The sequence below is a fragment of the Lonchura striata genome, chromosome 15 (assembly GCF_046129695.1).
Source record: "Lonchura striata isolate bLonStr1 chromosome 15, bLonStr1.mat, whole genome shotgun sequence".
NCBI classification, from domain to species: Eukaryota; Metazoa; Chordata; class Aves; order Passeriformes; family Estrildidae; genus Lonchura; species Lonchura striata.
In genome coordinates, this window is record NC_134617.1 from 839978 (window position 1) to 858237 (window position 18260).

Here is an 18260-nt window from a genome sequence, read left to right on the forward strand (position 1 = left end):
AAAGATGCTCCAGACCCCTCAACATCTTCTTGGCCTCCACTGGACCTTCTCCAGGAGCTCCTTGTGTCTCCGGTAGAGCAGAACCCAGAGCTGGACACAGCCGTGCCTCGCCAGGGCCGAGCGAGAGCATCTCCTCCTGACCCGCTCTGCCCTGCCCTGCCTGCTCTGCCCAGCCCTGGCCAACTCTGCCCACTCTGGTCCAGTCCTGTCTGCTCTGCCCTGTCCGCTGTGCTGTGCACAATTCTGCCCTGCTCTGCCCACTCTTGCTATGCCCCGCTCTGCCCAGCCCTGTCTGTTCTGCCGTGCCCAATTTTGCCCCGCTGTGCCCAGCCCTGTCTGTTCTGCTGTGCCCAATTTTGCCCATTCTGCCCCGCTGTGCCCAGCCCTGTCTGTTCTGCTGTGCCCAATTTTGCCCCGCTCTGCCCAGCCCTGTCCACTCTGCCCGTCCCGCTCTGCCCAGCTGCTCTCTGCCCGTCCCGCTGTGCCGTGCCCGCTGTGCCGTGCCCGCTGTGCCGTGCCCGCTCCGCCCGTCCCGCTGCACTTTCCCGGCTCGGCCAACAGGTCGCACCGTTCCCCCTCGGCTGCGGCTGCCCCCGGCGCCGGGCGGCGGGGCCGGGCACGGCGGGGCCGGGGCGAGCGGGGCGCGGAGCAGCTCCGGCCGCGGCCGCCCCTCGCCGAGCCGGCTGTCTCCACTCCCTCTCCACGTCGGGGAGGCGGAGGGAGGGACGGAGGGAGGGAGGGGAAGGGGAGGAGGCGGCCGCCGCCGTCCTCCATTTTGTGGCGGGGGCAGAACCGCCGAGCGCGGCGCTGCCCGGCGGAGCGGCGGGGCGGGGAGCGCGGGGGGGCGAGCTCCGCGGGGGCAATTAGCGCTAATTAGCGGAGGGGGCGCCGCGGCGGCGGGCGGGGCCGGGTCAGGGGCCGGGGCCCGCGGGAGGAGCGGCGGCAGCGGCCCCGAGGGGCGGCTGCTGACCCCGCAGCGGTGCCGCCCCCGCCCGGGGCGCCATGGCCGTGGGCGGCTGAAGGAGCCCCAGCGCCCTGCCCCGGACGAGGTAAGGGCGGCGGGGGTCCCGGGGGGCTGCGCTTCGCCCCGGGAGCTTGCCGAGGGGTGCGGCGGTCCCGCAGGAATGCCCGGGGCGGGGGGAGCCGCCCCCGGAGGAGCCCGGGCGGCGGCGGGGCGCGGGGACCCCCGGCCGGGCCCCGCTGTCCGCGTCCCGGGGGAGCGGGGGGCGCGGGCGGGGAGCGCGGGGAGCTTCGGCACGAGTGGGTGTGCCAGGAGACTCAACAGGTCCCGACACATTTCTCCGAAAACTGTACTTTGCAAAGGCGATTTTATTGCAATCCGGCGGTTTTAAGTATTTGCAGCGCTTTCCGCCCTTGGGCAGACTCTCGCAGCTGATTTCTGACACGTTTCCTACGCTGGATGATTCGCTGCCTTGTTTTTTTTGGGGCGTTGGGGGGATTGTCAAATGAAAATAACTACCTTTTCCCTCCCCTTCGCGTTAAAAAGGAAGAAGGCAGCGCTGGAGGTATTCTTGTGTTTTCTCTCTTTTTTCCGGTCGCTGCTGGGTGTCCGCCGTAAGCAGTGCGGGTGCCCGCTGCCGCTGGGAGCCGGGCAGCGCGGCCGGGACCCCGCCGCTCCCGGCTCGCCCGGGCCACCTTAAGGCTTGACCCGTGCGGCCTTTTGTGGCTGGCAGCCCCAGCTTCGCACGCAGAGCCAGCCGCGGGGCCGAGCCGGTGTCGCCGTGCCCGGCACACCGGCGGGGACAGGCTGGCGGTGCCCCCGGACTGCGGCAGGCGGGCTGGGCGCTGCCCGGGGGAGGCCGGACACCGTGTCGGAAGTTTGCCGAAGAATTTACAGTGTTTCTCCAAATATTTATGCTCTCCGCTGGAAAAAAAAAATAATAATGTAGCAAATACAAACATCTGAAACTTATGAGGTTTGTTTTCAGTGTCGGGTGTGTTTGGAGAGTAGCCGTGAACTGGTAGAGTGCTGGAAGCTGATAAAAATCCTGCTTTATTTTTAGCTAGATTTTATTTATAAATTTGAGATGTATTTAAAGAATTAAGCGGAGTTTACTGCGAAGTGGGTGGGTTTCGAGACTGAAGCCGAGCAAAGGTGGCAAACGCTGTGTTTTGTGGTGGGGAGGTCAGGTCCTGGGGAATGCCAGACCATGGCGGTGCCGCCTCTGGGAGCTCCGGACCTGCTCTGCGAGGGGAGGGCTTACTGGGAAAGGTGGCAAATGTCCTTTCCCCCTGCTCAAGGTGTAGTTAAATACCAGGGAAATATACCTGTGAGCTGGGTCCTTTACCAATTCTTACAGTTTCTTATTGCGGGGATGGGTGACAGAGCTGGAGAGTGTGCGCACAGATGTCACGTGCTGTAGCTTGATTCTGAGTTGTAGGCAGGCAGATTACTCCTTCATCCAGGTTTAATAAAGCTTTAAAATACATCGTTCCTCCTCATTAGACAGAACCCAAAACCTAAAAGCCCCCAAAAACAAGTGCAGTGTTTCTGAGCGACGTGGCACGTGTCAGCCCAGAGCGTGGTGTGCCGTGCCTTCGCTCTCACAGCAGCTGAGCCAGGTTTGCCAGGCGAAGGACCTAGACTTTTGTTTTAAAACTGTTGTTAATATGTGTTTGCTGTGCTGACTTTGACTGCTTCTCATCTTTTTATAGTTAATGGTAAAGTAATGGATTCCAAAGAACTGCTTAACCCGTTGGATCAAGACGAAACCAGGAAAAATGCACTCATCAGTACCAAAGGAGGGATCGTGATGGACTTCCATCCACCCTTCAGGGGTGGAGCTACTGTCCAAGCCCCTGTGTCTACATCTCCTCTCCCTGCATCTTCTCAGTCAGATCCCAGTCAGCAACCTGCTTTGGCTGACTTTCCAAAAGGATTAGGAAACAATGTGCCTCAGCCAGACCTTTCCAAGGCAGTGTCGCTCTCGATGGGACTGTACATGGGTGAAACAGACGCGAAAGTGATGGGAAACGACCTTGGATTTTCGCACCAGGGCCAAATCGGCATCTCTTCTGGAGAAACGGACTTCAGGCTCCTGGAGGAAAGCATTGCGAGCTTGAACAAGTCCTCGAGCCTGGCCGAGGACGCGAAGGGAACCGCGTCTTCGGAGGTGCCGCTCGAGCCGGATTTCCCAGGCATGGCCGGGCGCAGCGTCCCCGCGGAGTCGGGAGCTGCAGTCCAGAGCCAGGTGGGCTCGAATGGTGGCAACTTGAAGTTGTTCTCTGAAGACCAAAGCACCCTGGATATCCTCCAGGATTTGGAATTGCCGCCGGTGTCGCCGGGCAAGGAGCCCAACGGGAGCCCGTGGCGGCTGGACCCGTTGCTCGATGACGGTGGCTTGCTCTCCCCCATATCCGCGGAGGACGCCTTTCTTCTGGAAGGAAGTCTCGGCGAAGACTGCAAGCCTCCTCTTTTATCTGACACTAAGCCTAAAATTAATGACTGTGGTGACCTTTTACCCAGTTCCAAAATGCCAATGCCTCAAGTGAAAACAGAAAAGGAAGACTTCATTGAACTGTGTACTCCCGGCATCAAGCAGGAAAACATGGGCCCGCTTTACTGCCAGGCCAGCTTCTCCGGGCCGAACCTGCTGGGTACGAAAGTCTCGGCCATCTCCATCCACGGGGTCAGCACCTCTGGGGGACAGATGTACCACTATGACTTAAATACTGCGTCGCTCTCTCAGCAGCAGGATCAGAAACCAATTTTTAATATCATTCCGTCTCTTCCTGCCGGGTCAGAAAATTGGAATAGGTGCCAGGGATCGGGGGACGAGGCATTGGCTCCGCTGGGAACGCTCAACCTCTCTGGCAGACCTGCTTTCTCTAATGGCTATTCAAGGTGATTAGTTTGTGTTGCTCTTTATTTAAACGCTTACAAGTGTGTTTAGCATAACTCCATGCATGCTGGTTTGTTGCTCGGGCTTTTTTTCCTTTTTTTTTTTTTTTTTTTTTTTTCTTTTCTGTTTGGTATGTGTGGCTGATCAGACATCACTGGGGAGTGTTTATCCTGCAGTACAACATCAGCTTTAAGCGACTACTCAGTTATTGGTATTAAAGGGAAGAAAACTGGAAGGGAGTTGGCATGCTCTAAAAAGTAAATAATTAAAAATAAAACTTCCAAGATACAGCCTAGAGAAAAAATGGAGTATGTGGTAGCAGGATCCATACACAGGCAGTATGGAAGGAAATATTTAAATGTATACAAAAGCTCCTTCGTTTCCAGGGGTTAGAGGATCAATCACTGTGGGCTTTTTTTTTCCTTCCTAGCATTACTTAAAATGTTATGCACAAAAATAACTTGGTTGCTGGGTAAATTTCTAGAATTACATTTAAGCTGAACTCAAGTTTTCACTGTGCTCGGTATCGCATTTACCTTACATGGACAAGAAGATTCCGAGTGGGAAATACTCAGCAGCTTGTTCAATAACTGCCTTTAAAGAGATAAGAGTATTTGCAGTCAGGCTTAAACACACCTGGAATTTAACTCCAAGTAGAACGGCAGGAGGGCTGCTGGGAGGGGGTGTGGGTGGCTGGTTCCTACCTGTGGCCAGTGCCTTGGTGGTTGTGATTCCTGGAGTAATGCAGAGGTGCAGCTGTTGCAGGGGTAATGCAGAGGTGCAGCTGTTGCAGGGGTAATGCAGAGGTGCAGCTGTTGCAGGGAAGTGCTGCTGGAGGAGCAGCATGGCTGGGACAGCTCTGGGGCAGAGGAGAATTTGTGTAATCTCTTAGAAAATGGCCCTGCAAGTGCCTATACAGAAACCCGGTATTTGTAGGCTTTTAATCTGGTTTAGCATTCTGGGTTTTATTGCTCTGCTGACAATTGGATCCCCAGGAGTTCCCGCCAGTCCCGGGGCTCTCCCTGCACGATATTTGCTCCATTTTCCCATGGCTGGAATGAAGTGTGCGAGGATTCCTTCTTTGTTTCAATTAGACAGCTTTTAGCTTGCTTTCATTCTCAGTGTCTTTCATAGATTTTGATTTCTGTTGTAAATGTTGGGTTTTTTCTCTTTGAAGTGTTTAAAGCAATTTGTAATGTAAGAGATCCAGAAAAGAAATCGGAATCTGTGGCTAGACTCCACCTTGATAGGTGAATACTGAGTGTGTCTCACCATTTATTTCGACAGACTAGAAATGCTTTGTGCTCACCTTTTGCATGATTAGTCCCGTTCTGTGTTGTGTTCAGTTTGTTTTGTGGGGGCTTTTTTGGAAGTTTATTTCCTCTGTTCTCACTGTATCTTCAATAATAATCATAAATTTTGTGTCAAAGCAAGAAATGTTTCTGCACTGGGGAGGAGGCTTTCAGGGACAGTTTAAATAAGCAGATTGCCCCGAGGTAATGCCAGTGTCACTTTTGAGGGTGATTCGAGGAGGAACAGGTAGGCAGAGCTGGGTCGGGCGGGCAGCAGGAGATGTGTGCCCGGCCTGGGGAGCTCAGACACCGGCGCCGTGTCCTGTGTGTGATCCCGGAGGGATGGGAGCTCCTCTGGGCTGGAACGTGGCAGAGCTGCTCCTGGAGGGAAGGGGCAGGCACGGGGAGATGGTTTGGGCTGCCTGGAGCAGTTGGGGCAGGGCTGGCAGTGCCAGGACAGCGCAGGGACCGTCCCGGAGCATCCTGGCACCGCTGCCTCCTGCACTGCCCGGGGTTATCCACGCCGGGGCTTCAGCAGTGACGTTCTTGCTTCCTGCAAGGTCATCTTACACTTTATTGCTTCCTTTTTGCTGTAAGATAATGGATTTTTTTTTCTTTATGGAATGTGTAAAGAATTTCAAAGTGGCTCGTAGTTGAGCTTTGCATAAAAATGCGTTATTCACAACTTTGTGGAAGCTGTTCTTGCTTTCCAAGGATTTTTATACACTTCAGCTACAAAGTCCAGTTCTAAAAACAGCATTGTTTGGGTTTGCTTTATTATTTTTATTCTATAACATTCAAGCAAGTCCATCTTCCTTTTACAGTGTTTGAGGTATTAATGAACCCTGGGTTTGAAGCAGGAGTTTTATTTCTTCTTGAACCTTGCCAGAAATATTTGGTCTAAACTGGGTTAGTTTAAGGTGATGTATTGTGGATTTGTTTGTTTTTCTTGCAGAAGACTTAACAAAATTGGCATTTGTTTTAGAAACAAAGGAAGGACTCTCTTGCCAGGTTCCCGTGGTCTGGTATTTTTAGGTACTAAATGTGAGAGGTGGAGGCTGGGATTTTGAGAAGCTTCAGTTTCCAGGAGGAAATACTTTTTGGTGTTTGTAGAATTACTTGTCTACTAATAACATATTAATTGTAGACTGAACATAGGGGAAGAAAAGCTGCAGTTTAGCCCTGGTGTTCAGGTTGTATTTAATCTGCCTGTTCAATGGGAAACTGGGAAATGTCCCTTTCTATCCGCTCGGGCTGGAATTGATGTCATGCCGTTTGTGAGTGCTTTTGCTCCTCCAAGTAGCCCAGCACGCTGGCTTTAATGAGAGAAGTGATAATTGGGCCCAAGAAAACCAATCAATTAGCGGCGAACTGCAGGAGGGATCCGGAAGTTAACAAGCAGAATGCAAACTTGAGGAATTTGATGAATGGGAATGAATTGGCAATAATCAATAAGCTGCTGTCTGCGGAAGAGCCAGCACTGAGCTGCAGCTCCTCAGGCTCCAGATCTGGGCAGGGGGAGGCTCAGGGGGCTTTGTCTGGGATCGCTCGGGGTCTCTGAGCGAGTGCAGCCCGTGAAGAAGGACAGAATGAAAGGGAGGAAGAGGTAGCCTGACATTCATTTTACCTTAGATTTCCTCAGTGGCAGTGAGACAGCAGCTGGAAGAGGAGCACTGGCGCTGCAGTGCTTCACTGGAGGGCTGGAGGATTTGCTGGCGTCCGTCTCCGACGGGATGCTGCTGTGATTTATTCCACAAACCCAGGGAAAACCGTTCTGTTTCAAGGAAATGCTTTTAGCAACGCACTCGCGGGGCCTTTGCGTGGTATATACATTAAATCCTTCACTCAGCTCCTGTTGCTCTGACTTCCTGGAGATGTGGCTTGTTGTGGGGGGGAGTGAAGGATGCCGAGAACCAGCCCAGCAATGCAGGGTTTGCTCTCACAGCCAGAATTCACAGAAACAGGGCCCCACTGGCAGTGTTATGGCTTCTCTTGTTACAGTTGAAATCATTCCTAGTACTTAAGCTTGTGGGGGATAAGGATCATTAAGGAAGTTTAAGAAAGGGCAAGAGCTGAGAGAAGCCATTAAAGAGGAGGAGAGTCTGGAAGGAGCAAGAGTTTCGCTGGTCAGTCCCAGTCCAAAGCCTTGCTTCCAAAATGACCCTTCTGCCCTTCCAGCCTTGACTCTTCAGCTGGGATTCTTCTTGGGCTCAGGTGCTGTGAGAAGGAAGGGGAGGAGGGGGATTGTTTGCCAGCAGTGGTAAAGGTCAGCTGTCCGTTTGTCTTGCTGCTCTGTTTCCCTCGGCTGCGGGTCAAGGCTGGTGGTGATGCAGGGCTGGGTGCAGGGCTGGATGCAGGGGTGGATGAAAGGCTGGGTGCAGGGCTGGATGCAGGGGTGGGTACAGTGCTTGGATGCAGGGCTGGATGCAGGGCTGGGTACAGTGCTTGGATGCAGGGCTGCGTGCAGGGCTGGGTACAGTGCTTGGATGCAGGGCTGCATGCAGGGCTGGGTGCAGTGCTTGCAGTGCTGCCTGACTCAGCAGAGTGTAGTGTGTGGGACATCCACAATCGGGCTTTTTTCATCATCCTGGTTTGATATAAAACCCAGCCCTGGTGTTTGGAGTGCTGGGGCTTCCAGTGGTCTGTGTTGTGATTTGTCAGCTCCATGTGATGCTGCCCTCGGGGTTTGGACTCTGGAGGTGCATGGCCAAAAACCCAGTTGTTTTGGCAGAAAGGGGGAAATCAGGAATGGCCTGCAGAATGTGCTCTGAGGTGCTGTGAAAAGGTAACTGGATAAATGAGAGGTCATGCAAGATGTAATCCACTTTTCCCAGTTTTGGCTGATCCTTCCATTGAGTTCATAGCCAAGGCGGTTGCTGTAAGTCCAGTCCAAATGGTTAACTTCTGCAAATTTATTTCTCCTGACGACGATCTCTACTATAAACTTAATTCTGGTTATAAAACAACTTTATTTTTGTTGTCTGTATAATCTTTTTTAATTTATCTCCATGGTTAAACCCCTTGTGCTTTCCTGCTGCCAGTGAAGGCAAAGCTGTGGTTGAATGAGTCCTACTCACGAATCTTCCCAGAAATGTGAAATATGGGAATATTCCAACTCCTACATTGTATATTTACCATGCTAACGATTACTTTTACAGTGGGAGCAGTTTATCTTTGGAGAAGCAAATTTCCCTTCTTCCTTTGATTATTGCTGCTCATTCTGGAAATGAACAAGTGGTGCATAGTCTGCGTGTATATGTAACTGCAAACTGGAACTATTTCTGCATTTTAAAAGGTTCCCAAGGCCTCTTTGGACTAGCATTTATTTTTGGGGTAGCTGGAGCCAGCCCGAGCTGCTGTCCCACCCCGGGGTGCTGCTGTAGTGTCATGTGTGCATTCTGCAAACAGTCCCCATGGCATCAGTGGGGAGGAAAACGACATCCCAGTAAAATCCTCTTTTCAGTCCAAGTTACGAGCAATGGGAAAAGCTTTGTAGAGCTGTAGTTACAATTACCTTGGGTTTGTGCTGTTAAAATAACTGAGTGTCACCTCTGTGTAGAGCAATGAACTTGGAAATGCCTTTGTAAAGTGATCAGCTTGATTTCAGGAGCACAGAAGTGTGTGTGCAAGGTGGTTTCTGGGCAGAGCACTTTGGTTGCTGAGTGCTGTGCACCAGACCCTGGGAGTTTGGGTTAAGCTCTCTTTGGTTTCTCAGCCTTTGTCTCCCAGAGTCTCAAGTATACAGAGATTTTAATCTTATTTACTGAAGAATTACTGTGTGGCACTGTTGCGTGTACAGATGATTGTTCTCATCCCAGGGGTTTTCCGTCTGATTCACTGTAGTGTGAGATCCATTGATAACCATTTGCAGCAGCCCGTGGTGTGAGATCCACTGATGCCCTTCTGTAACACAGCCTCTGCTGAAATGGCCGAGGCCCTGGCAGAGCAGGAGTTAATGCTGTTCTCAGTGCTGGCTTCTGGAAATACTGGTCAGATGCTGTCAGTGGATGGCCCCGTCCCCCTGGGACAGGAGTGAACCAGTACAGCTGGAACAGATGACACACGCAAAAAAAGAATCATTTCATCTCATTGTCTTGGCTCTGACTCCAGAGCAGCTCTTTTGGGCTATCTGTGGGAAAAAACCAAAACACACAGTCGATGGTTTCTTTGTGAGGGTGTGGCCAGCTGTGGCATTGGTCACCTGCAGAGGGACAGCAGCAGAGGGTGAGCTGCTGCAGTGAGCTCCATCCGTGGGCTGGAGCACTTGGTACCCCAAGAGGGGCACCTGGAAGGCTCTGGCCGTGCACTCCAGCTGCCTGTGGGCAGGAGAAGCAGCAGTGTGGGGTGTCCCCGTGTATAACCAGTCCAGCACTCGGGTCCTTACTGGGCTGTGAGTAACTCTGTCCCCAGCACTGCAGCGCTGGGCTGGGAGGACAAGCCAGCACAATTACTGTGCCTCTCCTGAGGGTTTTCCTCCTTACCTCACCTTCACTCCAAAGAAGCTGTCGTGCCTGTGTCTCCCACATCCTGGCCTGACTCAGCTCCCACAGAGCTGTGCCATGATGTTTCCTGCTGGGATTCCATCCCTGCGTGGAGCAGTGTCTCCCTGTGCTCAAGCTCTGCCTGGATTGTGTGGCATGGAACCTCTGAGCGCCCTGGCAGAGGATTTTCCTCCCTCTGCTGTGGTCACCTCCGTGTCCCAGAGGTGCCTGGCAGGAGCAGGAGGAGCAGCTGCAGCTCCTCTGGCTCGGGGAGCTGCTGTGGAATGCAGGGGATGGAGATGAGGTCAGGTTTTCTCAGTGCTCCTGTGTGAAAGGCGAGTTTGGACTCCAGGACGTGCTGTTACTTACCCAGGATATCATGTAGAGTTCTGTAATCCTGGTGCCTTAAATCAATAATCACCACAATTGTCTGGATTTCTGGAGGAAGTTGTGCTCTTCAGAAGTCGTCTCGGCATCGTGTGTGGGGAATGTTTCTGTACCAGCCCATGCCTCTTTAATCCAGCCAGTGCCAGTGGGTCACCATTAAACCTCCAGCTTCCAGCTCGACCTGTGGAGCTCCCATGCTGAATCTCCCTAGAAAATGACAATCCTGATGTATTTTGGAAATTAATATCCCACAGACTGCCGGCACTTTGCTGTGGGGATGCAGTATCATACATAACTTCCCCTTTTTGACCAAATATCTTGGGTTTTGTGACGTTGGAAATGCAAAAGTACTGTTGGGGTAGGAATTCTAAAATAATGATCATGTCTTTCTTAAATTCAGCTCACTGCTACTGTAATTTAGTAAAGAAAACTAGTTTCATATTGGATTTTACAGTAATACATTCTTCCTACTATTTGTAATATGTTTGTACAGTTACTGTGTGTCAGAAAGCAGCTGGAGATCGTCAAATTTCTGCACCACGGTCACACAAGATTTAATATGAAACTTGTGAGCAGCATGGTGCCATTTACTCTTGTAGCTTTATTCAGATACTTCTTATTTTGTATTTGTGTAGCTGAGTTTTAAGTTAGCAAGTGTTGCTCAGGATGGGACTTTTTATAAGGAAATGAGGGCACAAATGAGTAGTTTGTCTGAAAATACTACTTGAGAAACTCAGAAATGGGCTGCAGAGTCAAGGAGGAGCAAATCATGAAGTATCATTGAAATCTGTCATCTATTCTAGAAGCAAATAATGGAAGTGATTTCATAGCTCCCTGGCTTGGTTTCCTTTTTTCCAAGAAACCTGGACAAGGTCCTGTCATTGTCCTTACCCAGAAGATCCCTTGTGGAGCACTTCTGGGTGCAGCAGGGACTTCAGTCTTTTCTTACTAGAAGCTTTGCAGGCAGGGGTGTTTTGGGGGGTTTTTGGTGTGCCTTCCTGCCCCTGAATGTTTGAATCCCTTGAACCCCTGTTCCTGCTGGCAGTTCTCGTGGAGGAGAGGGGCTGCAAGGCTGCTGACGAGTACGCAGCAGCCTGGCTGTGTTTCACTGGTGAGAGGGATGTGAAAATAGCAGATCTGGGGTTAGAAATTCGGTGTCATTTTTACAAAGTGAAAACGGGGTTAACTCGTGACTTTTCCAAGCTTTTTGAAGCACCACAGCTTCTGAAATACGAGAAGTAGCAGCAGCAGTGGAAGCTGGTGGGTCTGCTCTCGTTGTATTCTCATTTATTGTGTTTCTCTCACGGTGCTCCCTGGGTTTTTCTTAGCTGAGGGTCCTGCAGGCATTGCACAGCTCCTTCCCAGCTGTGTGAGTTGGGTATGACAGGGGAGGGCTTCCCTGGGTCTCCTCCTTCCCAGCTGGCAGTGGGAACATTTTATTTGTGATTTTGGTCACTTTTTGGCTGGTCAGATGCTGTGAGTTCAGAATGATGTATTTTAAACGAGCACACCTATCCACAGGCACGCTGCCCATTGCTGTGTACCCAAATACCTTTTCCCCTTGCTTGGTTTTTTCCCTGCCCTAAGAGTTTGTGTCACCTTTCTGAAGCAGTAACTTCCTAAAGCCATCAGCACGGTTTTGAATGAATCCGTGCTGAAAACGTGCACGTTCTGCATGCACATGTGTGGATTTGTTGTGCAAGAATGCAGTGCAGGCTTGTTAACTCCAAAAACAAAAACCAAAACTAAACAAAGAAAAGAACTGGCAGACTTGATAGTTTCATGTGGATCTCAGTTTGCATGTCGATTGCAGTTTCCTACTACCCGGCTGTTGTTTTCTCTCTTGTGTTTTTTTTCTGTGGGTTACTTTTGCTACCAGGGCCTTTGATGGTTTATTTTGCCTGTTAATTTCTGTTAATCTTGTGTTCTGTATGAATTTTTCTCAAATCAATTGTGCTGTCCCCATATGAAGGTGATGTAGGTATAATTAGACTTTTTTTATAAAGGACTCTGCATCTTGGTTCTCTTAAAACATGGATTAGATTAGAACATAAGCCAATATGAGAAAAACAGTTATATCTGAAAACTGACTTTTAAACCAGCTTTAACAATTAGAAATCTTAAACTTCATATGCAGGATAGTTTTTGGATGCTGAAGATGTATGGAATTTAATTTCACTCCACACTGTAATTTTATAAGATAATACATGTTTATCACCTGTTTATTGGAACAATAGCATAGTGGGGGTGTCCTGCCTGTTGCTAAGGATTGGCACTGACACAGTGATGGCATTTGGGGTTCCCCAGACCTGGCTTTTATTAAAGAATCATTTTCAAACAGAACCATTTTGGTTGGAAAAGCCCTGCTGGACCCTCGAGTCCAAGCTATGCCCAATCCCCCCTTGTCACCAGCCCAGAGCACCGAGTGCCATGTTTGGGTTGTTTTCAGTACCTCACTGGGATTTCCAGGCATGAATTAAAATTACTTTGTAGGGAACGATCTTCCATCTTTGCCTTTTGATTAAAAAGTGATGTAATCCCATTTGGGGGAAGAGGAAGATGTGTAATGCTTTTGGGGTTATTTGCTTTGACCAAACAATCCTGATAAGCTGCAGGTTTAAAAGAAAACTGAAGGTTAAATTTCTGCTCTCGTTTGAAGCAGCACAAAGTGCAGCTGTGATCCTGGATCACAGATAGGCTCTTTAATCCATATTTCAGCAAAGGCTTTGTCTCTGACCTACTTGGTCCTAGCCCAGCCCAGGTTTTTGGGAGGTCCCTTGGCCACCCTGCCTGTGGGGGCAGTTCTCTGGTGTAGGGTCCGAGTCCTGCTCTGGTGTGGGTTCCCTTGGTTTCATTTTCACGTCGCTTTATGAATTCTGCCCTTCCTGGACACGTGTTTCTGCTAAGCCCCGCACATCTGCCATTTTCTGATCTGAAAAGGAAGCTTCTCTGACACCTTCTTTTTCAACAAAACCCATCTAACAAGTTCTGTGCTGACTTGGTTTCCCTAGCTGGAGAAGACAAGTCTGTTCTCATGCAATGCCAGGTGATTTGCAAGTTCTGTGCATGATTTGATAAAAAAATCTAGTGCTGAAACTCCCTCATCTAAAATGTAAGTGTTGTAAGAACCTGAGTGCTTGGAATTCTGTATTATGAGTAGCAGAGCATTCCTTTTTCAGCTCTTATTGAAGGCAGCAGTTAATATTAGGATGCCTGCGCGACAACATCCTGAGTCATCGAGATACTTGACAGCTACTTTCCAACCAGAGCAACTGGTTTGACAAATGAGCTTGGACTTATTTTATCACTTTAAAGATAAATCTTTAAAGACTCTTTTAACACGTTAAAGGTTGGGAGATGTGCTATTTTATTAAATAACAATCTGGAGGTTTCCAAGTCCACTTATTTTAGTGGCTGAGCTGGTTCCGTGTGGCAGATCAAAGCTGGCGGAGTCGCACGGCATAGCAGTGGGGAGGAGGAAGTGACTGGGTTTCTATTCCTGGCTGACCCCAGCCTCGGAACCGAGGAAGAGCTTTAAAGGAAATGCAGCATTCAGCTCTCTGAATCTTTCCAAGTATTCACAAGTGCTACCAGCACTGGCTTCCTGCTTGCGACGTTTCGAGGCGTGGACATCTTAAAGCTGTCCTGATTTCACGATGAAACAGGGGTAACAGGGGAAGCCCTAAAATTCATGGAAATAGCAAAACTTGCAATTCCAGATTTTATCAAAAACATGCAGACCATCCTATTTTTACCTGGCAGGCAGCTCTGCAAGGCCAGGTGTGGTGGGAGGAGGTGGGTGGGAAGGGGTGGCCCGAGCCCAGTGGGGCTGCTGGCACACGGCTGGGCAGGGAGAGCTCCCTGGGATGGGTGCAGAGCCAGCGATGCCCTGGGCTGGGTGGCTTTGCCCAGCAGACCTGGAGGAGCTGCCAGCCCGTGGACCAGCTCCGTGCTGGGGCTCCTGGAGCACCTGCAGTGTCCCAGGACCTGGAGCAGTGGGTTGGGAGCCCAGCTCTGGCCCTTGGCAGCGGGGGAGGCTGTAAACCTGTAAGGTCACCGAGCACGTGGAGGCTCTTGCGAAAGAGCTGTCCTTGCTCCTGGAAGGAAAACATCCCCTCATCCAGTGCCCTGGGCTTCTCTGAGGCTGCGGGTGAGCTGGAAGTCCAGCCGACCCCAACAGGTTGGAATCGCTTTGTCTCCTTCCTTCAAGGCTTGGACACGATTCCTTGCCAGAGGCCATTCCAAAAGAAAGAGGCCAGCAACTGCCCAGGCTGTGCTGGAGCTGGAAGAGCAGTTTTTGGAGAGCTGGAGGGCTGGGCAGTGGGGCAGGGTCTGGGGGGTGGCTCCCTGTGGGTCAGCATGGGGCTGGGCAGGGAGTGTGCACGGAGGTGTCTCCTTAGCTGATCTGAGCTCTGCTGGGTGCCAGGCTGGAACGCTCTGCCAGCGCAGAGCCGGGCAGAGAGGGAGCTGCAGCTGGAGATGCAGGGCTGGGAGCCTCTGGAATGCCAGGACAGAGCTTGGAGCTGGCGTGGGGGCTCGGGAAGGGCTCTGGGCTGTCACTGATCCTCCTGGGACACCCCCGGCTCGGTGGGAGGGTGCATGAGGGTGTCTGGCAGCAGGAGGGATGGAGGAGCAGCTGTGGCTGTGCTCCCATCCCAGCACTGCCCCTTCCTTCCCTGCTGCCCGCTCCTGAGTGGCACCAGAGCTCCTGACTGGCACCAGAGCTCCTGACAGGTACCAGAGCGCTGCTCTGGAGGGGTTTGGCTCCAGGGCTTTAGGGATTGTCCCCAGATCCACCAGGTAAGCAGCCAGAATGGAGGGGGGCCAGTGGCAAAGCCAGGGTGGTTGCAGTGATGTCTTCCTGCACAGCACTTCTTTCCTTTCCTCCTTTCTGATACTGGGATATTCACATGTTTGTGTATTCCCCCCACCCCACGTGTTAAATCGCATGCTTCATTTTGTCTTTAAAATTTCAAATAAATCAAGGTGATTATAGAAAACAAGCTCTGCCAGATGCTGCTGAGGGAAAATTCCTAAGGGCTTGAAAGCCATCCTTCACTTCTTCCATGCTGTACTCATTGTTGCAGAGACATCTAGGAAATTAAAATCTTCTATGATAAAGATGGGTTACTCTGTCATGCATATTGCCATCAGTAGTTTCCCTGGCTGTATCTGTCGCCCCACACGCTTTGGATTGCTGTACCAGCACTGAGGAATGTTCTTTTACTCCTGTGCTGCTGCCACGGATGTGTCACCAAAAGCAGCCAGACTCCAGTTTGGCAAAAATCAATTTTTTTCACTAGTTTAACTGCAGGGAGATTGCAGTGAATAGAATAAATAATAATTTAATAGAATTAATACAAATTTATAACTGAAATGTTATATTTTGAAGTATTTTCTACAAACAAAGCAAGAAAGAACATTAATTGTTCAAGAAAAATGAGAACTTAACCATGTTCTAGCCATTCCAGTAGTTTATTTTATTTTATTTTCCAGCTGTCAGGGATAGAACTCGGTGCTCTCCTCTCTCTAATCATTCTTTCCCAGTGATTGTTGTTGCTGTGTTGACAATGTGCTGTGGTTGTGATGCTGGTTGTGAAGGTGCAATTAATCCAGGGGGTGAGCGATGGGGCTGCAGGCAGGAGCTGCCTTTTGGGGTGTGCTGGGAGCAGGCTGGGGTCTGGGGGATCCCAGGGCAGCTCAGATCCCTGCTCAGGCACTCCGTGTGTGCAGCACATTGTGTTACTGCTGTACATTTCCCAGGGTGATGATGAATCTCAACGGTTTTCCCAGAATTGTAGTTTTAGTGAATAAAGCTGTTCTCGACGCCGGAGCGGGGAATGGTGTTGGGAATCCTTGGTGTGTTTCTGCCCTGAGGGGGTTTCTAATTCTTTCCAGTAGAAAGTCGTCATGCAGATACTGCAGAGCATTAATTGCTCGGACTTAGCCTCGCACAACATGTGAAAATTAACAATAACACAAACAAGCTGGTGATGAGACACTGCCCTGGGAGGCGTTGTGTTCAAATGCAGTTGTTGGCTTCTCCAGCCCCTGTTTTGAAGACCTTTCTGAGCCCGTGGGTGAGACCAGGCTGGGAGCAGCCAATGGCTCTGTCCTCCGTGGCTGCTGCCCTGCTCCGGGCCACGCTGCTCTGCTCTTATTTCTGGAGCTCGGTCAGGCTTTCGGATCGCTTCCAGAGCAGTACTTTTTTGGTGTCAGTCAGTCTTTGGGCAGGGTGTCCTCGCTGTAGGGGGGCACAGTTTGTGCCCAGAAGCAGCAGAGCAGAGCTGTGTCCCTGCACGCTGGAGTTTCTCCGGGGAGAGCTGCCCCTGTCTCACTGCCCTGCCCTACCTGAGATGCTCCTTCTCACAGCCTCTCTCTTGGCCTGGGCACTTGGATTTCTCTGGAGCTGTTCTAACCAAGCCTGTTGCCTGTTGCTGTTATTTTCCATTCACGGAAGATCTGCAGATCGTTATTACTTTCCTCTTTCTGCAGGTGGCTGAGCTGCCACCTGCCTTTATTAATTCCTTTGCAGCATCACGCTCATCAAGCTGCTGCTGTCTGGGCAGGGGCTGTGTCTCTTACCATCCTCCATCTGAAAAAGTGGAGTCAAATATTTGATGATAATTTTGTAGCACTCCAGCACTGGCACATTCACCTTTTATTTTGGATCCCTGAGTTGGTGGAGTCTCTACTTTCTTATTTTTATTATTGCTGGCACAGTGAAGACAGGATCATAGAATGGCTTGGGTTGGGAAGGACCTTAAAGCCCATCCAGTGCCACCTCTGCCATGGCAGCGACACCCTCCACTGTCCCAGGCTGCTCCAAGCCCTGTCCAGCCTGGCCTTGGGCACTGCCAGGGCAGCCACAGCTTCTCTGGGCACCCTGTCCCAGGCACTCACCCAAAATCCCATCTAACCCTTCCCTCTGTTTAAAGCCTTTCCCCAGTCCCATGTAAAAAAGGACAGCACTTTTGGTCTCCTTCTAAGTAACCTTTTGCCAGTCCAAGTTTCAGTTTTCAGGCCAGTCAGTCTGGATTTTGCAATTGCCTTTGATAAATAAGCAGTGTCTGGGTTTGCATTTGACAGGACAGGCGTGTTGGAATTCACTTGGTGAATCCTTTTGGCCTGTGAAAACTGCTTCTTCACCCTAGTGATGCCTTTTTCTGTTAAATCCCCAGCTATGATTATATCTCTTACCATATGCAAGTGCATTTTAAATTTTCTGTTACGAAATTTGTATCTACTTAGATTAGAAGGCAAATATAGAAGGTCTGTGTTTGATATTTAATATTTTTAGAGAAGTAGCGTGCCGGTTTTGTGTCGGGGTAGACATGCAAATGTAAGACAAGCACTTTAAGTCACAGGTTGGAAGGCTGTTGGTCAGTCCCAGCCTGTGGGACAAGATTAGAGTGTCTGGTTGTGAGAGATGGCCGAGGACCGAGTCTTTTTCTTAACAAACCACGGGTTTTGTGACTGTCCACGTAAAGGCAGGGGAGAGCTCAGCCACTGTCCCCTGCCAGCTCCTGAGCAGCTCTGCTGCAGCCTGTGCCTCTGGAATCACGGGGCAGGATTAGCTGGGGCTGGCATGCAGCTGCAGACCCAGCCCAGCAGCACCTGGGATCCGGGACCCTGTCCCTGTGTGGGATCAGGGACCCTGTCCTTGTTTGGGATCGGGGACCCTGTCCTTGTTTGGGATCGGGGACCCTGTCCTTGTGTGGGATTGGGGACCCTGTCCTTGTTTGGGATCAGGGACCCTGTCCCAGTGTGGGATCAGGGACCCTGTCCCTGTTTGGGATCGGGGACCCTGTCCTTGTTTGGGATCGGGGACCCTGTCCTTGTTTGGGATCGGGGACCCTGTCCTTGTTTGGGATCGGGGACCCTGTCCCTATTTGGGATCGGGGACCCTGTCCCTGTGTGGGATCGGGGACCCTGTCCCTGTGTGGGATCGGGGACCCTGTCCCTGTTTGGGATCGGGGACCCTGTCCTTGTTTGGGATCAGGCACCCTGTCCCTGTGTGGGATCGGGGACCCTGTCCCTGTTTGGGATCGGGGACCCTGTCCCAGTGTGGGATCGGGCACCCTGTCCCTGTGTGGGATCGGGGACCCTGTCCCTGTGTGGGATCGGGGACCCTGTCCCTGTGTGGGATCGGGGACCCCTGGGCTGTGTGCAGTGAGCTGAGTTGGGCTCAGCCTGCCAGGGGTGCTGGTGCAGAGGGTGGCAGGGTGCTGGTGGCA

At 51.1% G+C, this 18260-nt stretch overlaps 1 protein-coding gene across 2 annotated transcripts in view; it reads left to right on the forward strand.

Annotated features, from left to right (window-relative positions):
• Positions 1-947: 947 nt before the first annotated feature.
• Positions 948-18260, forward strand: part of NR3C1 (nuclear receptor subfamily 3 group C member 1) — a 62553-nt gene continuing 45240 nt past the window's right edge. Inside the window, exons 1-2 of one of the 2 annotated variants that reach the window (XM_021541285.2) lie at positions 948-1049; positions 2677-3865. In XM_021541285.2, the coding sequence (XP_021396960.1) occupies positions 2691-3865 (1175 nt within the window). In that variant the 5' untranslated portion in view covers positions 948-1049; positions 2677-2690. Of the gene's footprint in view, positions 1050-1920; positions 1938-2676; positions 3866-18260 lie in introns of those variants that run through there. The other variant, XM_021541286.2, reaches the window with a different exon arrangement.